The sequence below is a fragment of the Manduca sexta genome, chromosome 7, assembly GCF_014839805.1.
Source record: "Manduca sexta isolate Smith_Timp_Sample1 chromosome 7, JHU_Msex_v1.0, whole genome shotgun sequence".
NCBI classification, from domain to species: domain Eukaryota; kingdom Metazoa; phylum Arthropoda; class Insecta; order Lepidoptera; family Sphingidae; genus Manduca; species Manduca sexta.
In genome coordinates, this window is record NC_051121.1 from 6478085 (window position 1) to 6504141 (window position 26057).

The window sequence follows — 26057 nt, forward strand, 5'->3', positions numbered from 1 at the left end:
AGAGATCCTAATAAAATGGTATATTGAAAGTTTGTGAAGCAATTTGTATGTTTGCAAAAAGTAACCGCACAAACCGTTGGTATGATTTGATAATTAGCAAGCAGATACTAAATCTTAGATTGATATGATATACAATACTCTTTACCCCAAGAAAAGCCACAATGGGTTTTTGAGAACTGTCAGCTAGAATAAATAGTTGTGGTAAAAATGAACAACACAATAACAATATACTTTTTTTATTTCTCATCTGTAACTTTTTTCTTTTTCTTCTTTTTAATCTCGTTTGCTTCTAACTTCTGCTTTGCATTATCCGCTTTGCGTTTAATTTTACTTATCTTTCCAATAACATTCTTGAACCGATCATCCTTCTTCATTAAGGTTTTGTTAACTTTCTTCAAGTTGTCTTTGATTGTTTTATCTATGTCTGCGTCTTCTGTCTCCATTGAAATTAATCTGTCTTCATTCTTTCCTTCTTCATCGTTTTTAAATTGTGATTGCAATTGCTTTATTTTCGATAATTTCTCTTTCTTCGCAGCTTTTATTCGTTTTCTACGCATTTCTTCCAACCTGGTGAGATCATAAGGAATAATTAAAAAAGAAGTAAAAAAATCGTAATTTTTCTTCTTATCGTAAAAATATAAATAAGGTTTGTGAGTATATTTAATTGCTTGTTAGAAATAAACATAAATTCGTAACTAAAGTTATTGAGCGCATTAAAACGGCGTGAAAGCAAATCAAGACTGATAATTTTTCTGTCTGCGGTACGCGTGTGAGTGAGTATAGATGGCACTAGTGTGCAAACGAGAGAACATGAGCGCCGCCATTTTAGATTCGTGTCTAATGAACCAGGTTATACAATGAGTTTTTTAACAAAAGAAATATAAGTCACGTGGTCGAATCCTTGATGAACATCTAGTATAGTACAACAAAAACCATTTTTAGAACAACCTATATGCCTGAGTGCACTCACCCCTGCTCCATGAGTTCCGGGTCGACGCCGGCCTGTATCCAGCGCTTGTGGCGGTAGTTCCGTTTCCGTTGCTCGAACTCTTCGTTGTCAAGCTGCGCCTCCTGCTCGCGCCGCGTCACGCTCACCGTAGTGAACACCTTCACTGCCTCGTCATCTGGAAATAACGGCAATTCATCATACAAATTGAAGATATAAACACACACATCACGCCTGTATCCAAGGAGTGGTAGGCAGAGAGGCAACCAAGGCATACACATTGCCCCTTTTGTGTTCCGTCCCATGAAATCATAAGAGGACGAGCTTGTGGACATATCAGGCATAAATCCAGATTCTTGACTGAACCCAATATTACTTTGCCCAAGCCGTGATTTTAACACAGGACCTCAGCAGTGTCGTACTGCGAACGAGAACAACTAACCACCAAGCAAAGATTTACAGATGCATTTATTCTTATTTAGAATTATTTTTATGTAAGTTAAAAGAATTATGTAGTGTCAGAGGAATAAGATTACTAATATTTATAATACTACTAATGTCCCAAAGTGTTTTCAATATTGTTTATAACAAAACGTATTTTAGTTTAGTGATCACTCACAATTATTCTAAAATAATTAAAAGTTAGCTTACCGTCAATTTTGTATTCTGTCAGTTTAGTCTTAATTTGTTCTTCAATTTCGCCCAAACGAAGTATATCGTAAGGAGTGATCAGGGATATTGCCAACCCACTTCTACCAGCACGAGCTGTTCTTCCCACTCTGGAATATTAGTGTCAATGAATTTATCAGCGCAAACCTGTATTAACAACAGGGTATTCGACTATGTTTGATTTTGTGTGTTTTTTAATATGTAACAACAATTAGTAAAAAGAAGTAATCCTTCTGCGAAAACAGCATTAAAATTCGATAAGCAATGAGGCAGATATTCAAATTTCAAATATTGCTAAGGGCAGGAGTAGGCGTCGAGTAGGGAAATCGCGCCATCTCTTTCTTTCGCACGCATCGTAATGCAAGCTGACGTCACACGCAATTATTTCGTCCATTTTCTATTTTTTGACACTCACGCCTACTACCTAAGTTCAATGGCTTATAACTTGAAGGTTTTTCACCAAATTTCAATGCTTTCTTTTGTTTTAGAATTAATACGACGTAACTATTTTATAAAAGTTATAAATAAAAATAAGTCAAATATCTTATTACAGGTTCAATAAATGCAAAAGATTTTGAAGTTATACAACGCACCGTTTATAAGGGATATTTGTTAATTTCTGGTACTAGATGGAAGGAAACTTGTTTCTGCAAATGTCACACTTATGTCAATTTATACAAACAAAATATACCTATGGATATACTCTTTAACATGCAACGGCAGCTTGTGATTGACGACTAGGTCTACAGTCGGTATATCGAGACCCCGCGCCGCTACATCGGTAGCAACCAGCGTGCACTTCAAGTTGCTTCGGAATTGGGTGAGTGCTGCGGCGCGTTCCCTCTGCCTCATGAACCCGTGGAGGCATACATTGTCCATGGATATCGCGTTCAACATCATGGAAAGCACTTGGCATTCTCTAAAACAGGATTTCATTAACGCCATTACTAACAGACTTATAGCAGGACACAGAAGGTATGTGGTGGGATTATTAACTTTAATGCAGTTTGAAAAATAGGACATCAAAGTTTTATGTGGTTCATGTTTTAAGTTGGAATTTGAGATTCAATTCTATATTTTCTGCTCAGAATAGTGAGAGCTGTCAATGGACTAATCCGCACTGCCAAAGGAAAGCATAAAACTGGTAACGTCTAGGCAAATGAATAGCAAAATGTAAATGACAGTTCGCAAATTTGAGAAGGAATCCCAAAAAAGTCTATATTAAATTTTCAAGGCTTACTTTTTAGTGTCTGTAAAGACTATAATATGGGAGCTAGGCTTAGTCTCCCTGTACTTGCGCAGCGTCTGTACTAGGTACACGTCGCGCGCATACGCCGGACACACAACGTATCGCTGGTCTAGGGTCGAAACGGTCAGCTGTGGGTCAGTCTCTGTCCATATCTGCAGTTTCTGGTCAAATACAAAGAAATTTGTTGCTTATTTCGCAAATACATGCAAACCATGTTTTCCGTTATTAAGGTTTACTGTCATAACATGTCTCTACTTAGGAAAATACACCTCAAAATACAGTAATATACATGACTAATGACTTTATTATAAAAATATAAATAATAATATAAAATCACAGTATTTTCTGATAGTAACTTACTTCTTTATTTAGAGGAAGAATCTTAGATTCTCTGACATCTTCCGTTATAGTGGCTGAGAAGAGCAAGTTTTGTCTCTTTGCTGGCAGCGCATTGGATATTGTTTCTAGATCTTCTTGGAATGATTCACTGAAGAGTCTGAAACAATGTAATGTAGTAAAACATGTCAATCTATTGTGTTACTTTATTAGAAGCATCTTGATCACATAGACATTTGGTTTTAAAAATAAACTATTCATTTAAGTATAAGTCAAATTTTGTTTCAAATATAATATTTTAACAGTATTCAACATGAAGTATCCTACTTGCTTAATACTTCATATAATTGCCTTCTTGCTTTGAACTAAATTTTAATTTTTTCCAACAATAAAATTAAGGCCCTTGCACATAATATTCCAAGTTATTAACAAGTCACCTGTCTGCCTCATCAAGTACCAAATACTTAATTTTCTTCAAAGTGAAAGTATCACATCCGGAGATATGATCTGCCAATCTCCCCGGCATGGCAACCACTATGTGTGGTCTCTTGGCCAATTTCAATGACTCCTCTATTTGGTCTGTACCCCCTGTCACTATACATACACGCAATTTCAAAGGTTGGCCGAGTACTGTGAATTGATCTGCTATCTACAAAGAAAAAAAAATTACTTAAATATCAAAGACCATGATAGATTATTATAAAATTGGTATATTTTGTGTATGGTTGGAAAAGGATAACTAAATTAGAAATATAGACATATCAAGAGGTGAGCTAAGTGTCTTCCACCCACAACATACTGAGGCAGCCTATTACTCTGGGGCGTAGCTACCACTGCGACATGCTGATATGTGGCCCTCAGGTTTGGGGCCCCTCTTGGTCCATACCTACATAAAACTAAGCAGGCACCCAAAAGTTTGCACTGACCCAAAGAGCCCCCAAAAAATTTAGTTATAGGGCAAGCTATGCTACTGCTATTACTACTATTTGTTTTTTTAGAGAGAGCCAGAATTAAAAATCATCAAGTACAAAGAAGTTATTTTTTTGGCTATGCTCTATTCATGGAGGTAGGTATTTTAAATTTTACTTTTAATTATTTATACACACTCTCAATATCTTACCTGGTAAGCCAGCTCGTGTGTAGGAGTGAGTACTAATGCAAAAATCCCATATGGATCCTCAGCTAAATGCTGTAGGATAGGTAGGGCGAAAGCGAAAGTCTTCCCTGAACCCGTTTTAGCAGCACCAATGCAATCGTCCCCAGCCAATATCCGCGATATACATCCTTTTTGGATAGGTGTTGGCGATCTTATTCCTAGAAATCACAATATTTGTTTCTAAATTCTTGGTATCAAATTAACGAAACATTTCAAAGAAACACTCTACAGCTATGTATTTATTCGTTTCGGTTTATAAAACAATACCTAATCGTAAATATTAAATACAATTAAACAATTCAAAATATGGATAATTTAAAAGTGAATTTTATTTAGGTATTCATAATTTTCTATTTAACAGTACTTACCTAATGTATGCAGCTGTTTGATAAGCCACGGCTTTACGCCAATCTCTGTAAATTGTTTTTCATTGCTTTCGTCCATTTCTTATTTGATACACTATTCTTAAAATATAAAAATATTTGTTATCATCATATTTACCAATATAACCTCAAAAGCAAAATAAAAATGCAATTCGTATGGCCATGTGACGTTGACATTTGTAATCAGTGTTGTCAATATAAATTCAGCCAAAAACTACGGTTTATAGAAAAAAATTCAAATATTTCCGCTTGCGAGCTGTGATATTTCAGAAATGTCGACGTAGTGACTTAGATTCACCACCGTTTTCAATAAACGATCCCAGTTGCTTCTTTCAATCCATTGCAAAAAGTAACCATCAAAACGAATATTATTTTTTGTGATGCTTACGTTATTAACTTATTTCGATTGTTTTAGTATTGGAATTGGATTAAAAAAATAAGATTAAAAACGGTATTGCGTGAGTCGTTATAACATCTTATGATGAAAAAAAAAAAAAAACACTTTCGCTTACTGATCATAGTAATATTTATATATTACTATGATCAGTAAGCGAAAGTGTTTTTTTTTTTAGATGAATTTAATACAAAATATAAATTTAAGTGCTGACCTAACTAACTAAAGAATAATGGCCAATTTAGGGCTAGTTACTGGACTTCAATGTAGTATAATATTAGTGCTTACGTAAAAAAAAATGTACTATTTAGTCATTTATATTTACACATGGTAATTGGTAACACTTGTCATTTGTCAGTAGGTCATCACGTATTTAGTGCGTGTTTTGAGTGGTACTTGCTTCAGTTTTGTAATTTTATGATGTGGTGTGAGTGAACTGAGTTTGGATTTTAATTTCTGTCGATCTGAACTAATAGCTACACTAGTATTTTTGTAATATATATCAAAAATTAAATTACTTGAAAAATTACAAGGTAAATTTACTAAACTTTATTCACGAAATAAAACTACCTTCGTTAATATATTTTTAACATAAAATGTCCGTTTTATGTTAAAAATATATTAACGAAGGTATTTTCAACGAAAAGAGTTGTTATCGCGTTTATATTAGTTTAATTCACACCTCCAATTTTTATTTGCCATAAATTATTATGATTGATAATTCACTCGACATAGTTACTGCGGTGAAGCGATCTACCGATCGTTCCCAGTACCTATTTGCTGCACGGTAATTTGACGATTGCTATCCCGTTATACACGGGCCGCTAGTCATAAATTTAATAAGTAAATACATGTGCATCTAAATCATCTTCGCACGTCTTTTTTTTCGGTATTGTAGGCAAAAAGTGCCAGTCGTTTCTAATAAACCAAAGCGTAAATTTATGTGGAGACAAGAATAGCTTATCATACATAAATAATGTACCTTATAAAATAGTTGATTGAAACTAATTTTAGTTTTTCTCTAAAATTTACCAGGCAAAAAAATCTTTAATAAAATTTTAATATGTTTATAAACATAGGAAGGTTTCCATGTCTATTAAAACAATAAGTACCCAATAAATATTAAAATGGTATTTAATGAATATTATTTATGGCTCACATAAATCATAGCAATGATATTGCCTCACCTGGATACAAATATTGTTGGTAGTGTTAATTACAATCAAACACTTCCAGTACTTCAGTACACTACTACAGTTCTATGTTGTTTTAGTAATGATGCATTTAGTTCAGTGATCTTTGATCCTTTTGTATGTATGAGTGTCTTTGGGCTAATTGAGTAACTTTTGATATATTTTTTTTTCAAATATTACCCTATATTTATTTTTCATTGACAAACTATATATTTTTGCTGTTTATTTTGAAATTTATAAAGAATATTATAAAATAATTCAAAATTATAAATATATTGAATAATTTTATGTTTTCTTTTCATTCCCATATTATTCAACAGTCAAAGGTAAACACACTTGTCCCCAGGTAAAATTTTCACATCAAAATGGGAGTGTTCAGGACTGCTGTGTCTCTGGCTGTGAACCATGGGAAAGTTGGAATGAAGACGGGTGGTAAATGTGTAAGTTAATAGCTTTATTTTACTCATTTTGTTTGTATGTCATTAATTGTGATCAGCCTCCATTATGAGGCTTATTTTAATGGTCAAATATTTTGGATCTTCTTGCTCTACTTGCGTATAGACTTGAGTGCTTAAAAAGTGTTTCTGTTCTATGATTGATTCCTTCCTTGCCGAATTTTGGCCACAGCGGCCAATCTCAACAGAGACCAGTTGATCTCTGTTGTACCTATACCTGTCTAGATATGCAGGATAAGGGCACAGGCCTCCATTCTCATAGTCCGGAGAGATAAGGACCCAGACCAACGATTTTACAGGCTGTCCAATGCTCTAGGGTACCACCACCAACTTCCTGAATTCGAGATGCAACTGAGTAATTTTTAAGATGGAAAGTCGCAATTATTTTTTGGCCCAACTTGGGATTCTAACCCAAGACTTTATTGCAGTAGTCATACTCATACCGTGTACAATTGCTACTACGCCACCGAGACAATCGCATCTATCCTATAATCAACATTTTACTAAGGTGTGTTGGTTTGTTATGAAAATATTATTTCATATAATGAAATCCAAACTTGACAGTTAGCAATGTGTTGTTGTTTTGGTGCAAAATTATCTGGCATTAGAATTATTTATTGTTGACTATCATGTCTCTATAGCTAAATAGGCGATAAATATTTAAATGTAAACAATAAATATTTTATGAATATTATTTACGTATTAGCACCTTATAAAGTAGAACAAAGTTATTTTTCTCAGTATCTAAGTACTGTGAAAATAAAAGAGCGACATCGAAGGGATCATAAGAGACCTTACTATTTAGGCGTTATAACCGAAGCGTCGCTATAACCGGTTTCTACTGTACGTTTAATTTTGTATACGCTTCCATCTTAATTGTGAAGCAATTATATAAACTCATTAACCCATCATAATGAATTATATACAAATAGTGCAATACATTACGAATTATCTAGTATGTTATATCATGCTGCCGACTGCAATGGAGCTCTTTATGTGGTTGTCCTTGATTCAATCCACGCAATTTATAAACTGTTCAGTGCTGTATTGTGTATTGTACGCACACTTCTTTATCCTCTGTCTACCACTTTTAATATCAGCGTGATAATACACCTTACTGCTTACAATATTTCGTATTTATAATATTAGTAGATTATAATAATATGTTGTAACTTGTATCGTTTTTACTGGCTAGTTGAATTGAAATTAATTAACAGATAAAGCTAGTAACTATTGTATAATCGGATATTATTTTATGCAGGTATAAAAATATACGGTATTGTACTAGGCTGACCAAAGTTTACGAATTCGGCGTTAGTTTACTCATAAACTCAGATTATCTCCGAGTAAAATATATTTTCTGTCTTTACGTATTCAAAAGTCAGTAGGTATCTACTTAGGAAATATCCAAAGTACGCCATATCGATGCATATTATAAGCCAAATAAAGCCGCGATTACATTGATATGTGTTGCATAATGCACTTGGCAACTGCGTACGCGCAACGTCATGCACCACGAGGGACGCGCGTGCGACGACCACGCCATGGCGCCATGGTGTACGGAGATTGTAGACTACTTGTCGCTATACCGCCAAACGCACTTAACGTATTGCTCGGTGTTATAATACTAACAATGACATTACGTAAAACTGAGGAATTATATCTAAAAAAACGACTGGTAGGGATTTTAGATCTAAGCCACTTCAATACTGAAGGGAGAGTCGGTGGGAATTTTGTGATAAAATATTTAGATATAAATATATGTTCTAGCATTTACAAGTAACACCTGATAATCCATTACTCACATGTTTACAGTTATACTCGAATTGTTAGATTAGGTTAGGTTAGAAGCATAAAAAATGCACCCATATTAAACCGAGTTTATGAGAGTATATTCATCCACCCCATGATGTGATAGGAGACGGATTTATTGCTATATCAGGCACAATATTTTTCCCCGTACAACTGAGACATGTCTTTTTGATAAGATACGAACCCAAAACCCTACGGTTCACAACTCAAGTACATCGAGTATAATAGGTAATTGTCTAATAAGAATAAAAAGAAAATTGTATATTCGTATTTAGTGATTAATTTTAATGGTAAAGGTGAAGGACAGTGTTACATTGTGGCATATAAAGTTGGCCAGCGTCGGTCAGTCGGTCACTAGTGGTCTATAAATATGGGCTTCAGATGGCGTGATGCTACGAAATGCCGGCATTGGCGATTGGCTCTCATTTGTAGAGTTCATATGCCAATATTAAATTTAGTATAATTAGCAACAAAATTAACCGAAACTCAAAAGTATCTACTTAATTTTTTCCTGAGCTAATGAGGTGTACACGCGCGCGCAGTCGCGTGTGAAGGCGAGTTTATCTAAAAATAAAACGCCTAGTTTTATAAGATATGGACATTATATAAAAAATAATAGACGTCGCGGGCCAACTTACACTGGTCGACGGTAGATGCTGATGCCCATTGTAGTACCGCGCCACCTAGTTCATCGCCCTTTCGAATTGCAACACATTCGTGGAAGCAATTGAACGAAGTCAACTCGTGCAATCATAGAAATAGTTACAAAATCATATATAATATTTTATCGTAGTCTATCAAATTCACATAAGATTTGTTTTTGAAATTTTCCAATTAAACTTCCTTTAATTATAATTAAGTATTAACTACCACTTACCAAACTTATAAGTACATATTTTTACATACCTTTTGATGAGGTAGATAGTTAGAGTAACGAAGACATGCACAATACGCTTAGTGGTAATTTACCGAGTGAAGTCCACGCCCCTACGTCTAAATGCATTATATCATAGGTTCTATAGGGGCAAAATTTAACAATAAATCTGCCATTAAAATGTAATATTAAATATGTTTTTGATATGAATGGAGGCGCCACGTATTTTGGGCATATTCCACCGCCGCTGCCCTTTCGAAGGTCCATAATACGTGGCGCCTCCAAAAAAAACTTATCTTAAAACAGTGCAGTAGATAAATGCGTTTTTTTCCTCCTTCATCCTTTGGCCTATTTCTTCTAGAGACTAGTAGGACTAGGCCGGTATAATAATAGCAACTAACGACTGTTGCGCATTCTCTGTAATACTTGCCAATTGCATTATACAGCATACTTACCATTAATAGCAATCAAGACAATACGGAGCCACTTTGATATAATTCAAGGTCATTATTGTGTCGTACATACGTGCAATTGGCTCGTTACGTCGGGTGATAGTCACGCGATGAGATTGCTATTATGTGTTTTTGTACAATTTTTTCTATTGATTTAGCCATTTTAGACTGCCCGGTAACCAACATGGCCTCGAGGATTTTCATTACACAATTTTTGTAATGACTAATGTACACTATATATGGCGAAACAGTTTGAAGTGCTAATCTTAAGAATTATAATACTAAAGCGATTTTGAATTTTGTGTCACCAGTAGTAATCTACATTTCTCCTGAGTTCTATAGGCTACTTTTTATCCTTGAATCTTTCACTCGCCTGGAGCTATAGAAAAAATGGGTTATAATAAATATGGTTTTTACTTCTAAAGCATGTTTAGATGGGAGTTTCTCGCATCATAGAGGCGAGATTGAGAAGAGTTTTATGTGCGAGCGCGCATTTCAGAATTCTCTGATCTGTAGTCCATTTGTTTATACTTAGAACAACAATGACATCTTAAAGGAGTTTATCGATAGAAGCGTGTAGTAAAAGAGAAATCGAAATATTTATTTACTTCGTCAGGCTCTGTTGAGCGAGAAACTCGTCTCGTGTAAATCAGGCGTAACGCTCGCAGATAATTATGTTTAATTTTCGTAACAGTTTTTCTATGCATATAATTATAGGTACTATTTCCTCTACCAAATACATTTAAGATACTTTTAGTACGTATTATAAATAACAAAAATCTAGACGCCACATTGTTTTGGCACCGTTTGATATGCTAGTAATAATAGTTTCTAGTTACTACATTTTGTAACTTTACGTACCTATCTCAATATGTTTCATGAAAATTGTGAATAAATTATATTTTATATTATAATAAGTAAGTAGTTGACTATTGCAAGATTACTTTGTTAACTTATTATCTACAATTTATCTTAGTACGAATATGTTATATGTAGTATTTATGTACTATGGAATTCTATTTTGTTAATCTTATAAATCATTAATTATAACATACAAGTATTGGGTCCGATACTACACGATAGTTTTAGTATAATAATCCTCTTTAATACGTCTTAAAGTATATTATACCTCCTTACAGTAAAATGGTAGATTATTAATCCTTGTCTAGAGATAGTTTGAACTCGGAATTAACTACTTAGACCTATTACCGAATACACACGTGACTGACATATTTATGGCCTAAATTGAGACTTCCCCGGCAACCGCATAAACTCAATGCAATACGGTAGGCAAGGCAGCCATAACTGTTAAAAAAATGTAGTCATATATCTATCTAAATACATGTTTGTTTTTTTTTTAAAGAACAAAACACGATTTACCGTGGCGATGTTTAATTTTTATTAGGCATCGACTCCAAAATTGGCAACCAGTATATAGGTAATGTTAAAATATTTCTTGGTTTTTAGGAGTTTTTGAAAGCGGCATAGATTTTTGTTAAAAAGTGTTTATTTTTTCCTGTGTTGTGTTAGTAAAAATCAGTACGTTGAGGACATCATACTTGACGACAATTTTAAGAGTTTTCTAATGTATCTCCGAAGTCCAGGGTCCAATAACAATCAAATTTATATGGCATAACACGGAAAGCACCAGCTTTCAAATAAACAAAGAATCATCAAAATCGGTTCTCTCAGTTAAAATTTTTGAGGTGACAAACATAAAGAAAAAATACAGTCGAACTGAGAAATTTTTCCTTTTTTCGAAGTCAGTTAAAACCGTGATAAAATTCGTAAATTTTAATATTTATCATCATAATTAAGATTTGTAATCAATAAATAATTATTCTCAACACATGCACCATAAAATCCACATAACGTTATATACAGTCGATAGCCAAAGTTATCGTAAATAGAAACACATTACTATAAACTAGGCGATGTTTTCGCACGTGAATGTGTGACGCAGTGGAAAAAGCCGGAACACATTAACTTGTTGCATTTCTATTCATATTGCTAGTGTGTAAGTGCATACGTATGAAATGTGAGTAACGTTAATTGGCTTTCGCGATAGATCTCTCGATTAAAAGTTTTAGAAATAAGTATATAAAGTTGGATTTATTTAATGAGGTCTAACACAAAATTTATTTTTATAGTTAGAAATTACTGAGTTAAGGTAAAATAAAAACACTCAACGATTTGCTAAGCAGCATAATTTGCATCGAGTATCTCTGGCTTAGTAACAAAAATCTCTAACTAATCAGACTTACTCTCGCCCACGAGAAACCTACTCACCTAATTTAAAACTACAAGGAACAAATGATGCACATAATCAAATAACCTCGCTACTGTTTTAATTATTTATTACTAAAGATTACATTCACCCGAAGCGAGATAACCTGATTGAATAAGGGACTTTGTACCAGCTCTGTCACCACGCGGCCCAGCGATATCGCGATAAACACTTGAACGTTTGAGTCATGTCGGAGCATTGGCATTGAACCTGACTCGTTTTAGCAATGTTTTTATTTGCGATTACGTAGAATTATGTACATTCGCCTTGAACTTGTTAAGGCTGTTGCAGTTCGCGCGCCGTGAGTTTGATACAGAAGCGGGTTTTGCGGGTTGTTGGTTCGGAATATCGCCAGATTTAAAAGCGGATTTTCATCAACGTTATTTGTTTATGTTGTGTAAATTATGCATAATGTAATATATTCTTAAAAATTATATTTGAATTGGAAAAGTTGTTATCATAAAATACTGTTACTCAGTTATTAGCTTTAAACCTATCCACTAATCTCATGTCATCTCATGTCTCTTGAAAAAGGTAGATATTCTGGGTTCAAAAGTAACGACAAACTGAGAAACTAACTTTCGTATTACTTAATTGTAATTAAATTAGTTTGCCAGCTGTTCTCGAACTATAGTCCGCTGAGCTATTCAAGTGGCCCATCAGACTTAAAAAAAAACATTAAAGCTAAAGAAACCATTTACCAAGATCAATTGAACTGTATGTTAGCCGTACGTATGTATGTTTTTTTTGTGTATCGGACCCCGCAGTCAACACCGGGGGAAACCTGCTAATGGGATACTGGAATCCCCGAACTTAGCGACCGGGGATATCTGGAGAAGGGAAGTGTGGAGGGTGGACAAAGGACCTTCTTAGGATGGGCAGACGGGAGAAGACTACGAAATGTAACCCATTTCCTCGATTGTAGGTTTTAAAAAAAAATATATCCTAAGTTCTAACGTAGATTGCACAATTGCGCAGCGCTTATGAATTGAAAACAAAACATTATGTACTAGTTGTACAGTGTTATGTTCCATCGTAATATTAGATTAGGATCACGATTATTGTATTGAAAGCAATATAGTCATGGCTGGACTTTAAACATTTGAATCATCGTCAATGTTTTTGTTGAGAAGGGAAGTAAATGAATGTTATTTCATACGCATAAGTATCTTTTCAAATCGATTAATAGTTAGACGGAATAGGCCCTCCTGACTATACAGATGATTTTTTAAAACCCATGACTAAAGTTTTCTTAATATTATCTCTGTAGATATACAAAACATCCTTTTAATATTATGTTACTTTTTAATGCCTCAGAAGGCAGACAGCTACTTGCCTGCCTGATGGTAAGTGGTGGTGGCAATGCTAGAGGCGCAGCCAAGCCACGGCAAAATCTTTTTAAGACTCTTTTGAAGGACTTGTCATAAATACAAGGAAACACCATCGTATGGGATGCATTCCAGCATGCACACGTACGTTGTAAAAATGATCTGTTACCTTTTCTCAAGTAGAGCCAAAGCAGACATAGTATATTTCATGCGTAAACTGTTTTCCTAAACGTCAAGGAAGTTGCATCTTTAATATTTTCCTCGTTCCTTGTGCTAACCACATTGTGTTAAGTTGTACAGCTCGTGTCCTTCATGGGCTTTATAATGATTGATAAATTTACAATGTTCTATGACGCATAAACAGTATTGTTTATCATAGAACTAGCTTGTATCGATCCTGGAAAAAAAATTGCAGGATTCTTTTTATAAATGTTTGTGTGCGTCCCAAGATGTGCGAAAAAATGTTTTCTTCCTTCGAGAACATCCGGTAAATCCTGGTTAATGGTGAACGAGAGCGTAAAAAATTAAAAACATGTGAAGGTAATCATAATAGCCTGGGAAATTATTTATATCCAAAGTATAAGTGCTTTAAAATTTATTTATTACATGTAATAATTCAATGGTCTACTCGTAACATAACCACAAGATAGGTTGTCAATTCCAGCATTGTTTTCCTTTAGATTTGTTAGTCGTACTTTCTCCTGTGAAATAAAGCAGGAAATGTTGAAGTAGGTTAGGTCCGTATCTGATATTCTAGATTATATCAATCTTATGTCGATACCTACTACTTTTGACTAAGTGAAAACTCTTAAATAGATTTGAAATGTGATACACGGATAGATCCTGTCTTGATTAATATAGGCTGCTTTATCCTGTAACGCATTAGGCCTTTCATTCCTGGTAAAGGTCTTTTACATGTAAAGTCGTCAGGAATATGTAGTAAGTGAAACTTACTTGAACTCATATTAATCGAGCCAGCAATACATACATAATATCAGGCCTCTAGTCCATTAAGGATAGGTAGAGACTATGGGCGATTCTGGCATACTACTTTCGCTTCTTCCACATTCATCATTTTCCTGCCTTCACTCCGGTTTAGGGTATTTTCGACCTGCTTTTAATTTTTTTTTTATTACTTTTCCACTTTTACTCGTCTGATATAGTCTTCATCCTGTCTCCTATCATCCATCCCCTACAAATGTCCATACCACCTTAGCATACCCTTCACAATTTTGGCCCATACATCGTCTCTCATGCAACACATGCCCATCAACACAGTATTCCATACACTATATTTTACAGTTATCCCACATATGTTTCTCTGGTAATCTCAATTTAATCAGCCATAATTTTCATGATCATAAGCCAGCAATAGGGGGCCGTTCAAGTATTACGTAACGCATTTTTTGAAGTTTCTTGATTCTTATTTTACGCAAAATACCAGAAAATCGATAAAATACCTTTGTTATTGTTTTAAAATAAAAAAAAACAATGATACATAACGCTTTGTACGAGAGCCCCCCACCCCTGTAACACATCATAACGTTTTACAAGACCTCCCCTCCCCCCAAATTGCATTACGTTATATTTGAACGGCCCCTAGTAATCACAATTTTATGGAACATGTTGCTGATGGTACGATATGTTGTATATCCGCCCGGATTGTGATAATTATACCGTGTTCGTATAAAAAAAAAACATTTCTGCTATTATCTTCCCATCCTTAAGTATTAATGACCCACTTCTTTCATATATTACAATTTATTTTTTCGTTCTCCACAGTCCCCGTTCCGTTCGCTGTTATCGTGTGCTCCTGTGGCCATGGTCAGCTTTGATCGAAATGCGCACACGCAGGACATCACCAAAAACATGCAGTACATCAGCAACGACAAGGTGAAGCTCAAAGCCGACCCCGTCACCATGAAGTAAGTACTAAGGTATTGTATTTGTGTAGTCTTTATCTACTATATCTGCTGTAATGTTGGTGCCTTTGGTAGTATCAGTGAAGATAGTGTCTATGTTTATATCATTTGTTTTATTGTTATCAATATTTTTTATGTTTTATACAATAGTTATTATCATATCATTAAACTATTAATTGCCTTCATGGAGGTTGTTGAATGCAACAAACGAATTTGCCAGTTTGATGAATTATAATAATCTCTGAGTTTGTGGTTCAGTGGCTACTAAACTAGTTTGAGGCTAGTTCTATTGTGCATAGCTCTAGGTTCTAGAATAGTAATGGCTGCTAGTAATCGTGAATCAGACACAATAACCGATCAAAGCTCGTTGTTTAGCGTTGCATATATTATGTATTGGATTGTAGACTGAGTAATGAATCAATTACAAGCCATCGTACAGTGCTCGATGGCCGGTTGTCAACCGTGTATCAATTTTAACGACGTCTTTATTGGCTTCATTGAGTGCGAATCTACACTCCATGCAGTTTCTAAATGTTTAGTTGAAGTGTTAGACACATTTGTCGATGTCGGAGGCAAAATGATAGATATATCCTCAACTTACGGCATATAATCAAAAAGACAATGTGTGCTCATAATTTTAACCAGGTATACTGAATTAAAGATACCAAATATATCATGCAGTTTTTAAGTAAATATTGGCAAAAAGAGAAAGAGTAACTGAAGTTACAACCAGTAGTTGCTTTGTTTTAGAATTCTGAGTAGTCCAAATTCATGGATGTAGCTATGGGTTAATGTGATCAGTTTCGATTCTAGAAAAAGCCTTAGGTATATAGGTGTCTCGCGTGCAGACCTTTCGTTGAATTCGGCTATTAAATTGTCTGTTTCATAAATGTCGAGTACATAGCTTCTAACAATACTGTTAGCACCGTGTTCCTGGGGAGAGTACCTTAAGTCTATTGTTATTTGTTCCACATGCATTCGTTTTGAAATAACCACATTTTGATGCAGAATTATGTATCATTCTAATGACGTGTAAAGTCTTCACGTGCTGTTAAGCGTGACATAAACGTTGAGTTGGTAAAATATAATTTTATTGGAAATTGTTATTGAAATATATAAACGAACGATGAACGGGATACTTTGTGTTACGATTTATGAGGGTTTGATTTAGCGATATTGTCAGATTTAAAATTTCCCGTACTAACACTGATAAATGTTAAATACTTGTGCAACATGAACCACGTTCCTGATTCTTTCAGTCGCTGAAAGTATTTTTCATACATTTTTCAAAGTACTACACACACTCACGCTTTTTATGTCTGAAGGAGTAGGCAGAGGCATATGTGGTGTACCCACTTCCCGCCGTGTGTATTCCGTTCCATTATGTGATAGGAGCGAGCCTATCGCCATATCGCAAATTCTAGACACCGGGCTAATACTGAGTAAAAAAAACAAATATCACTTTGCCCGACCCGGGAATCGCACCCAAGTCCTCAGCACTGAAGTCGTACCGTTACACAACTACAATGTAGTAATATGTTTTATATCATAGACCGATAAAGATACAACTGTTTCATCTAATGTTAACTGATAACCACTGCTTATGAACAAACACAATTCTTAAAGAATCATAATTGCTGCGCCGGTCTTAAAGCACAGAATATTTGATCAAGGATTGGGAAGGATGGGACCATAAGTGTCTGCCGTATTACTTCAAGCACTACTGAAATAGATCTGCAAGTTTCCAAATTTTTCCACCAGACTACACAAACCTCGAGACAGGCCTCTATGCGTGATGATCAACTGGCTGTTGGCGCGGCAGAAGCACGTGATGAAGTACGCCACGCTGTACTTGGAGCAGGGCTTCGATGTGTTATCCGTGTCCTGCACGCCGTGGCAGCTCATGTGGCCCATGAAGGGATCGCAGGTACATTATCCTACTATATAGATCATTTCATTCGCGTAGATGCGCCCCACCACTTTATGAGCGGGTGTGGCGGGGTAAGAGGACATGCTGCTCACGAATACTGTAACCGATAGGGAAAACAGTAGGGCGCGTCTTCGTGGGTGATTTTTTTTCTATTCTAATGATTCACAAGTTAGTTTTATTTTCACAAAATATTAAATTATACATTGTTTTGTTTCTCATTAGGGGAGGGTGGGGTTACGCAAGGTTATGCTCTTTTATACGTAAAACCCGAATTTTTTATCATAGATTCATTTATACAATTATTTTTCTTTCGCTCCGTGAAATTTATTTCTTGTAGTACCGATATATTATCTAAAGATATTTGTAATAAATATATTTATACTACACATATTATGTTTGTAAGGGTCATTATTTACATTCACTGTAACCCAAACTTGATTTCTGGCCACTTATATTGTAAAATTTCGTGGGTCCATCCGTTTTACAAAAGTCTTGGAGTTGCTATTTGCGCCACTGCCAACCCCTCTAGAATTAAAAGTAATGAAAAAGCTATTGTTTGGTATACGCAGTTGGTGGCGGGCGACCTGCTGAACTTCATGGCGTCGAACGAGACCGACCAGCCGTTGGTGGTGCACGGGTTCTCGGTCGGCGGGTACATGTGGGGGGAGGTGTTTGTACACGTCATGAAGGATAAGGAACGGTAAGTGGTATTGGAAAATTGCTGTTTAACATTTTTTTTTGTTTTTTTAAAGCTTTTATTTAACCTAAAATATTAGCCAGGACTTTTTAGAGTCGCGGTTTGTCATTTTGGGGTCGAATTCGGGTCAAATCTTGCAACTGAGTTTTAATGAATAAAATATAAATTGATAGTAAAAAATGACTTTTATTTTTTTTCCTGCTATAAGTACTAAGTAGGTACCCTTTTTTAAAAAAAGACCCTGTTTTTCACTTCTTTTAACGCAGTAGTATTTTTATTCGGTACAATTTAACGTTTTGGTTGCCATTTTAGTTCAGATTTTGAACGAATAGTTTATATGGACGTTCGTGTCTATAGAATATACGTCAATGATAGACGCATTTTTTTCTGTTCTAGGTACCAACCGGTGCTGGATCGCGTGGTGGCGCAGGTGTGGGACTCTGCCGCTGACATCAGCGAGATATCGATCGGCGTGCCCGCCGCCGTATTCCCCAAGAACCAGATCATGCAGAAAACACTCAGGGCTTATATGGAGTGAGTACTTATACTGGTGCAAATCATAATATTTCAAAGATTTCATTACCGATAATGCTCATGACAGTTGGAACTCACCAATGAGGACATGATGGAAAGGGTTGGATTTGCATACTTTGTAAATAAAGGAAGTTGCATGTATGTATTATGAACAATATGCCACAAAATTTGCTGAATAAATTCAAAACTTCAGATCTAATAAAAAACCTCGTGTACTTGCCATTATTTTTCTTTGTTTGACTACAAAGGGTTAATTTTATTTTAGAACAAGAAAAATAAATGCTTGTATTATATTTAACGCGTATACATGATTAAAAGTTTTAAGTTAGTTCAGCTAACTTTGTGGCTAACTGTATCTACATTAAAATTCTTATGTCTCCCTTCAAACGATTAAATATTATGAACGATCAGCCGTAAATGAAGCCATGCGTTGTTGGAAGACATTCTACAATGATTGCTTTGTGAGAAGTTCATAATTGGTCCTTACTCGTGTACCTATACATTTATTTGGGGCTGACTGTACTTTGTTGACGGTATACACCTAAATCCATAGGTATTGGACATCCTAGATTAATATTGAATCATTTATTTAAACGTAGGTGTTGCTCGCGGCTTCACCCGCGTGTTAAACCGTTCCCGGTACAAGTCACTAAAATACTGAATTTTTTCATAGCATCACCTATACGACGCTAGTTTCATGTAAAAATCACATAAAAAAAAAACATTATATTCCTTGGGAGCATATTACCGTGATACCTATGTGTTAATCCAGTGCATGGTCTATCCATATGCCAAATTTCAACCAAATCTGTTCAGCTTTTTACGTCTTCACTTCTACCAAACATTTTCACAAACCTTTATCATATATTAGTTAGATAAAATGATAACACAAATGGTTACCACAAAATGATTTTTCAAACAAATATGTTTACAGACGGCCTCGAGTAACTAGGTCTAATCGTTTTTATCATTACGCGTGTGCACGTGGGCGTTAGTCAGTACTGTAATCTGTGATTGCTAAATTTTCCGTCACAGGTAAGATAAAAATCTAAATTTCAGACTAAATACAGACACGTGTGTCATTATCTTGCGATTAGTTTATTCATTTGTTTTGTTTGGATAATCTTTAGTCTGCCGTAAAATTATTTTTGTATTGTCATGTAGGTTATTTGTATCCATCAGTTTAGCTACCACCGTACACAACGTGTTAAACTCTCCATAGTGGTCCACGTAGGTGTCGCGTTTCGACATCATCCTGTGTATCCAGTTTCAAACAGGCCGGCACAATTGTGTCGACTGGCGAGGAATAATCTCTCGTCGACAGTCGGCTGTCAGTTGATGATCTACCTGCCCCACTCCAGTAACCATCAGTTGCAGTCGAGTCACTTTGCCGAGTGCGAAAGAGACATTTTTAATGTTAAGAACTAGAAAGTATTATGGACACTATTATGACAAACTTATTGCGTAGTTTTATTGGCAGTATTACAAGTAATACTTCAACGTCAAAAAATACCACTAACTTACTGCTTAGGAGTCACAAAGATTTTAGAAACAAATTAAATGCTCATGAATCTCCAAAATACTCGTTTTGACGTTTATGCGATGTTGAAGAAAGGATTAGTTCGTTTTTATATGACGTCATTTAACTATCTGAGATCTGATCCAATCTAAAATTCTCTCCTTCAAAGATAAATTAAATTGCAGAAATTTACGTAAAATACCGACATCAAAATTCAAGAAACAGTATTAAGGTTGGTTCATACGAGAAGCATTTCTCGTAACACAGAGACGAGAATACAAAACACAAATAGACTTTTTATCGCCACGACGCATGATTCTAGTTTCTACTTATCGACTGATGATAATGAAAATACCTGTAATGAAACAAGAGTTCATTATCCATATTATAAAGTACGTTATTTTATAAATAACAGAAAGTATTATTAAAAAAGAAAAATAGCAAACATTAATATATACAATAAAATATAATTTAAAAAACGCCTTTTATTAATCCACGCAAAACAGACTACAACGGTATTTTTTCTTTAAAAAACATGACTACAATTATAATAGAATTACAATAAAATTGGAATATATTTTTATTTTATAATTATTATAGATAGGTACAATTTTGTTTAGCATGGACCCCTATCTAGTATAGGCCATTAGCAAAATACTATGTTTTATATTCTGAGTAGATAGCGTAATTGTTTAATAAACATAAGAATACAATCGTGATAATGTATGCATTAGAATTAACAAAACAAGAGTTAGTAGCAATATGCTTGAAACTCCTCAGTGTAAACCAAACTTTATTAACTTCTAGTGATATGTTTGCTGTCTACCTCCCCTAAGACTTAAAGCCGTATCGACAAACAAGTCTCGCGTTTGAGTATAATTTTAAACAGACATTAAAGATAATGAACCATTTAAAAAACAAAACTTGAGCTGTTATTTGAGCGTCAGTTTTCAGCTGAGTCGGCGCTGTTTAATTATCAAAACTTAACTGTTAAAACTCCACATCTTAAGATATTATTTCAAATGTTATTTATGAAAGAATGACGGTCTTAAGTTACTGACTTTAACTTGACAGCATCTTAACTAATATCACACTTGAGAGCAAACATAAATTGACAGCCTCTCAGCTGATACACTTCATAGCGAAAATAAATAGCATCTATTAATACTGCCTCTAGACGTACAAGTCTGTTTAGAGATAAGTATGGCGTGAATCAATAATATAACAAATTATTATAATCTGATTATAAGACAATGATAATTTATGATTACATTGATAATAATCATAATAACAGCTTTAATATTATTATGATTAAACACTATTAATAAATATAGTTCATGAGAATTTTAGATTTAGTGCCCATATCACAAATTCTGAGTAAGTGCTATTCGTCACAGATTGTTTAAGACAACCAAATACTAAATCAAACTTATCTATCCTCCCAAGTGGCAATCAAATGAGTACTATCTACATCAGATGTGCGAGAACAGTCTAATAAAAACTTAATACTTGTGAAACAGTCCCTTAGTAATCACAGGGGCTTTTGCCATTACTCTCCACCCTTTACACGAATTTGCTAAATACAGGCCCTAAGTCGGTCTGAAAACCTTTACGAGAGACCTTTGCAGTGGCGATGGGTCCATATAACCTGATTCTTGCCGTCAAATGTAATTATCATTATAACGATTTGCAGACCACATTTATGCATATCAGTGCGTATAAGTTATATCGGGTTTCCTTTCGCAAAATTTCACACTTCGTCTCTAGACATTTGTACAGTAATGGACTTCCTATAACCGCTGATGAAAAATAACACTTATGTCTCATCGCCCAGGTACCACATGAAGACGTTCCACGAGGCGGCGACGTCGCACTACATCCGCTCCTCGCAGCTGTTCCACACGACGCTGTGCCGTGCGCCGGCGCTGTTCCTGCTGTCCCGCAGCGACCCCGTCGGCGCGGAGCGGTCTAACCGCAGCGTGCACGACTCCTGGGAGAAGATGGGGATTAAGGTACACCTTATATTGCTACACTACACGCTTGTCTGTTGCTTACAAAGGACAAGGCAGAAGTGTATCCACAGCATCCACTTTTCGGCATGAATGTTACGTCCCATGATGTAATAGGGTGCGAGACTATGGCGTTATCGGGCATAAATTCCAGACTCTACTATACTGAGCAGAAAAACCTAAAGTTAATTTTCCAGATCCGGGATTCAAACCCGGAAACTTAGTGCAGTATCGTACCGTGTGCGCAATACAACATACTTTCATACTACGAATCCTGTTAACCCCAAAGTTTAATTTGATTTGTGTCCAGGATGTATATGTAAATTGGCAACCCTAGTTATGGGTGTACCCACCTGTCTATATAATATGATTTTTTAATTTGAAACCGGGATAATTGAATTAGTGTTGGAGACAAAACAATGTCGATGACATACCCGATATACCGAAATATGTAACAACTCCAATATATATTAATATTATCAACTCACCACATTACTGTTTGCCATACAATATAAATAAAGTGAACTACGTTGTCCACAGTGCACCTGGAAATGCTGGGACAAGTCTCCGCACGTACAACACTACATCTTCCACCCGAAGGAGTACCTCGAAGCGTTGTACTCGCACCTCGACTCGTACGGACTCGTGTCACAGCGGGATAAGGTCGAGCGGCGGATGCGAGTTTAGAGAGTGTGGTCACCTTACTCTATATTGGCCTAAATAGTTTTGTTATGTAAGACAGCCCAATGATTTTTTTTGTGGTGACTGCCAAGTCGAATGCTATGAAGATATCTTTACCCAAAATAACGGAACCTTCCCTAACTCTTATATCTATCCAATAAGGCGTGCAGCACATTAATGATAGTTTTGGAATCATGACTGATTATGGATGGTGCAGATTACAATAAAAATATCAAAATTTTGTATTTAAAAAAGAATAACACTGTAATTTACAGTATTAAGGAAAAGGAAATTTCTACGTAATATTTTATATGTGGAAAAAAACAAATATGTACTTTTTCCTTATATTAGCAGCATTATCACGTCATACAGACATACACTCGTATATCTTCATAGCACTGTTGTCAAAAAATTATTAACATAATTTTATTATAATTCTGCAGTGGGCCTTAGGTAGTGGGCATTACCGGTAACGACATCTAGTGAAATTACTTGGTACTATGAAACTCAACTAGTGATTCGGGCGGATGAGCTAAGTGCAGTGCGGTTTGTGCATTCTTTGTTGGTACTGTTGATTTATAGATGGCGCTTATTGTCAGGCCTGTGGTTGGTGACCTTGTCATTATTTTTTTTGACATGGCAACAACTATTTGATTCCTGACAACTATTGTATTGTTTTATATCAGCTATTACTCGACATTGGTGAAACCACCGGCAGATAAACTATGGTAGCCCTACTATAAAATAACAATAAAAAAATCATCTTTTTGTTTTGATTTTATTACATGATTAGATAAGCTTGGTATGGGTTAATTTGGTTTTCTGAAATGAAATGCAAACAAATAACTTCACATAGATTATAGAGACAGTGATATAACTCCAAGCTCTCCACTCAAGATAAGGATGTATCTTTCAAAGTATTTTCTATTAATTAGTTTCAATCTGCCCGCCAAAAAGCCCGCCTGCCTACGATATCCGCTTGAATTAAATAAAATAAGCGGGATCTTGAAATTGTAAGCTGTAATATAATAAATATAACGAACTTAAAACGGCCAATAGAGGATTAATTAAATACATTATATGCAGTGGCGTAGCATACACTAATAAAGACATGGGCGAAGTCGAATCAGTGAGACCCCTTTTCTTTCGGTCCCAAGATCTACCCAATAAATGTATCTTACCAAATATGCTTTGACACGACATACCTATTTATGATGTGAAAAAATAGAAAAGGGCGGTAGATGAATATTGAAAAGCATATAGATTTGAAAAGTCGCACTTAATGAAGCCGTGTGCTAGGGCCCACTTCGCCCATGCCTACCTACGCCACTGAATATATGTCGACACAATCGTCATCGACTGAACGGATGAATTCGGGGCTAGGTTCCTTTCTCTTTTACCTTTTGCAATGAAAGATAAATTGCTGTAAACTATCCGAATTCTCTTTTACTATTAAATTAATAAGGGTACTATGTCTGGATTTGTGACGAATGGGTCTTGCGTAAATCTAAAATAGAGAGCAATTTGTTTTAACTTTTATTTTTTGTGGTTAAAATATGGATTTAATTTCCAACGCTCAATACGTCACAAAATTTATATTAAAATAAATGAAATCGAATTTGTTTTTGGACGTTACAAATTGTATTTACAGCTATAAAATCAGAAGTAAAGAACCTATTTTTGGATTTTTATACATATTAAACTAATAGTCTTTTATAACCTTCAGTTTCTTTCTAAGGGTAGTCATAAAAATATACGTATGACAATGAATAAGTAGTGGTTTTTATTCCGGTGTCACATTGCAAGCTGAAGAAATCATTGCTATTAATTTAATACTTTCTACTCCTAATTATAAACCAAATATTTCCGGCAAAACCGGTATATTGAAGTGAGTTATGTATTTTTATTATAATTCGTTTTAGTTAAGTTTTTTTTTAGCCTAAATTATTGTTTAAGGAATCTGTAGCAACTAGAGTAATAAAAGCGTTTTTATATTTACGTTCTATTTATTTACCTTTTTCAATATTAGTAAAGATCACGATAAGTATTTGAAGCGTGAAAATGGGAGCAAAATGAACAACGAACGTAAAACCAACTGTAAAATAAAGGTGATACGATATGATATCAAAACTTTCTCCTTTTTTGTCTGGCAATATTTTCAAAAGCGGCGATAGCTTAGTTGGGTGTAGAACGGACTGCTGAGACGAATATCCGCAGGTTCAAAACCCAAGGGCACGCACCTCTAGGTTTTCTAAAATTATGTGTGTAATCTTTGTGAATTATCGCTTGCTTTAACGGTGAAGGAAAACATCGCGACAAAACCTGCATACCTGAGAAGTTCTCTATAGGAATTTCGAAGGTGTGTGAAGTCTACCAATCCGCACTAGGCTAGCGTGGTGGGCTAAGGCCTAATCCCTCTCAGTTGTAGAGGTGGCCCGTGCCGAAGAGTGGCACAGTATATAGGGCTGATATATTTATATAATTGGTTCAGTCTCGTGGCCCATGTAATGGGTAGATGGTTTTTATATTTAGCGTTATTGTTACTACGTTTTTGATGTCTTATACTAAACGTTAGCCTAGTCCCTCTTAGGACAAGTAACTGCATTCAAAGCTAGTCATTATAATACTCGGCTAACGACGCTTTACAGAATCTTAGTAATATGGACGAAAATATACAAATACTGACGTCATCACCATTGCATCGCAACGTTTTCATGTTTTAAACTATTTTGATTCTCTTATCGCTGGTAAAAAGTAGATAAACCGACCGTGGGAACATCTCGACGATTACCATAATGAAATAAATTAAGTATACCTAAGTTATAAAGATTTTAGGAATATTACAATTATAATAATAACTATACGTTATTAAACATACTACGTTTTTAAGGCCTTTAAATGAATGTGGTTAGGTTATCACAAGGTTATTACTTTTATAATTTTGCAGACTCCGATGTAACTTAGGAAAAATAAAAATGATGCGCGCGTAACGCATGCAGTTTGATATTATCGAAAGAATTGATATGACCATTTAAAGCATGTGAATAATTAGGAAGTTTTTATTTATTATGTCATCTTATAGCTTTACACGTGTATGCTTGCTTTATGTTATTCAACAATTACGTAATTTTACCATTTGTCAAACATATAAATCATTTACTACCTAGACACTTACTTATTATATCCATACTCCTTCGTTACTTGTGAATTTTACACATTGATTGTTTAAAA

At 35.1% G+C, this 26057-nt stretch overlaps 2 protein-coding genes across 2 annotated transcripts; one reads left to right on the forward strand and one right to left on the reverse strand.

Annotated features, from left to right (window-relative positions):
• Window positions 1-220: 220 nt before the first annotated feature.
• Window positions 221-4937, reverse strand: LOC115450963 (probable ATP-dependent RNA helicase Dbp45A). Its single transcript, XM_030179142.2, has 9 exons — window positions 4725-4937; window positions 4321-4514; window positions 3638-3849; window positions 3225-3360; window positions 2856-3025; window positions 2307-2534; window positions 1598-1725; window positions 971-1124; window positions 221-567 (listed from the first exon to the last, which is right to left on the reverse strand). Exons 1-9 carry the CDS (start codon window positions 4798-4800, stop codon window positions 237-239), a joined length of 1629 nt encoding a protein of 542 aa, XP_030035002.2. The 5' UTR covers window positions 4801-4937; the 3' UTR covers window positions 221-236.
• Window positions 4938-5446: 509 nt separating this feature from the next.
• Window positions 5447-24820, forward strand: LOC115450965. The gene is made up of 8 exons (XM_030179144.2): window positions 5447-5666; window positions 6673-6766; window positions 15317-15459; window positions 17218-17383; window positions 17956-18086; window positions 18480-18617; window positions 21971-22148; window positions 22686-24820. The coding sequence occupies exons 2-8, from the start codon at window positions 6692-6694 to the stop codon at window positions 22830-22832; spliced, it is 978 nt and encodes a 325-aa protein (XP_030035004.1). The 5' UTR covers window positions 5447-5666; window positions 6673-6691; the 3' UTR covers window positions 22833-24820.
• Window positions 24821-26057: the final 1237 nt, after the last annotated feature.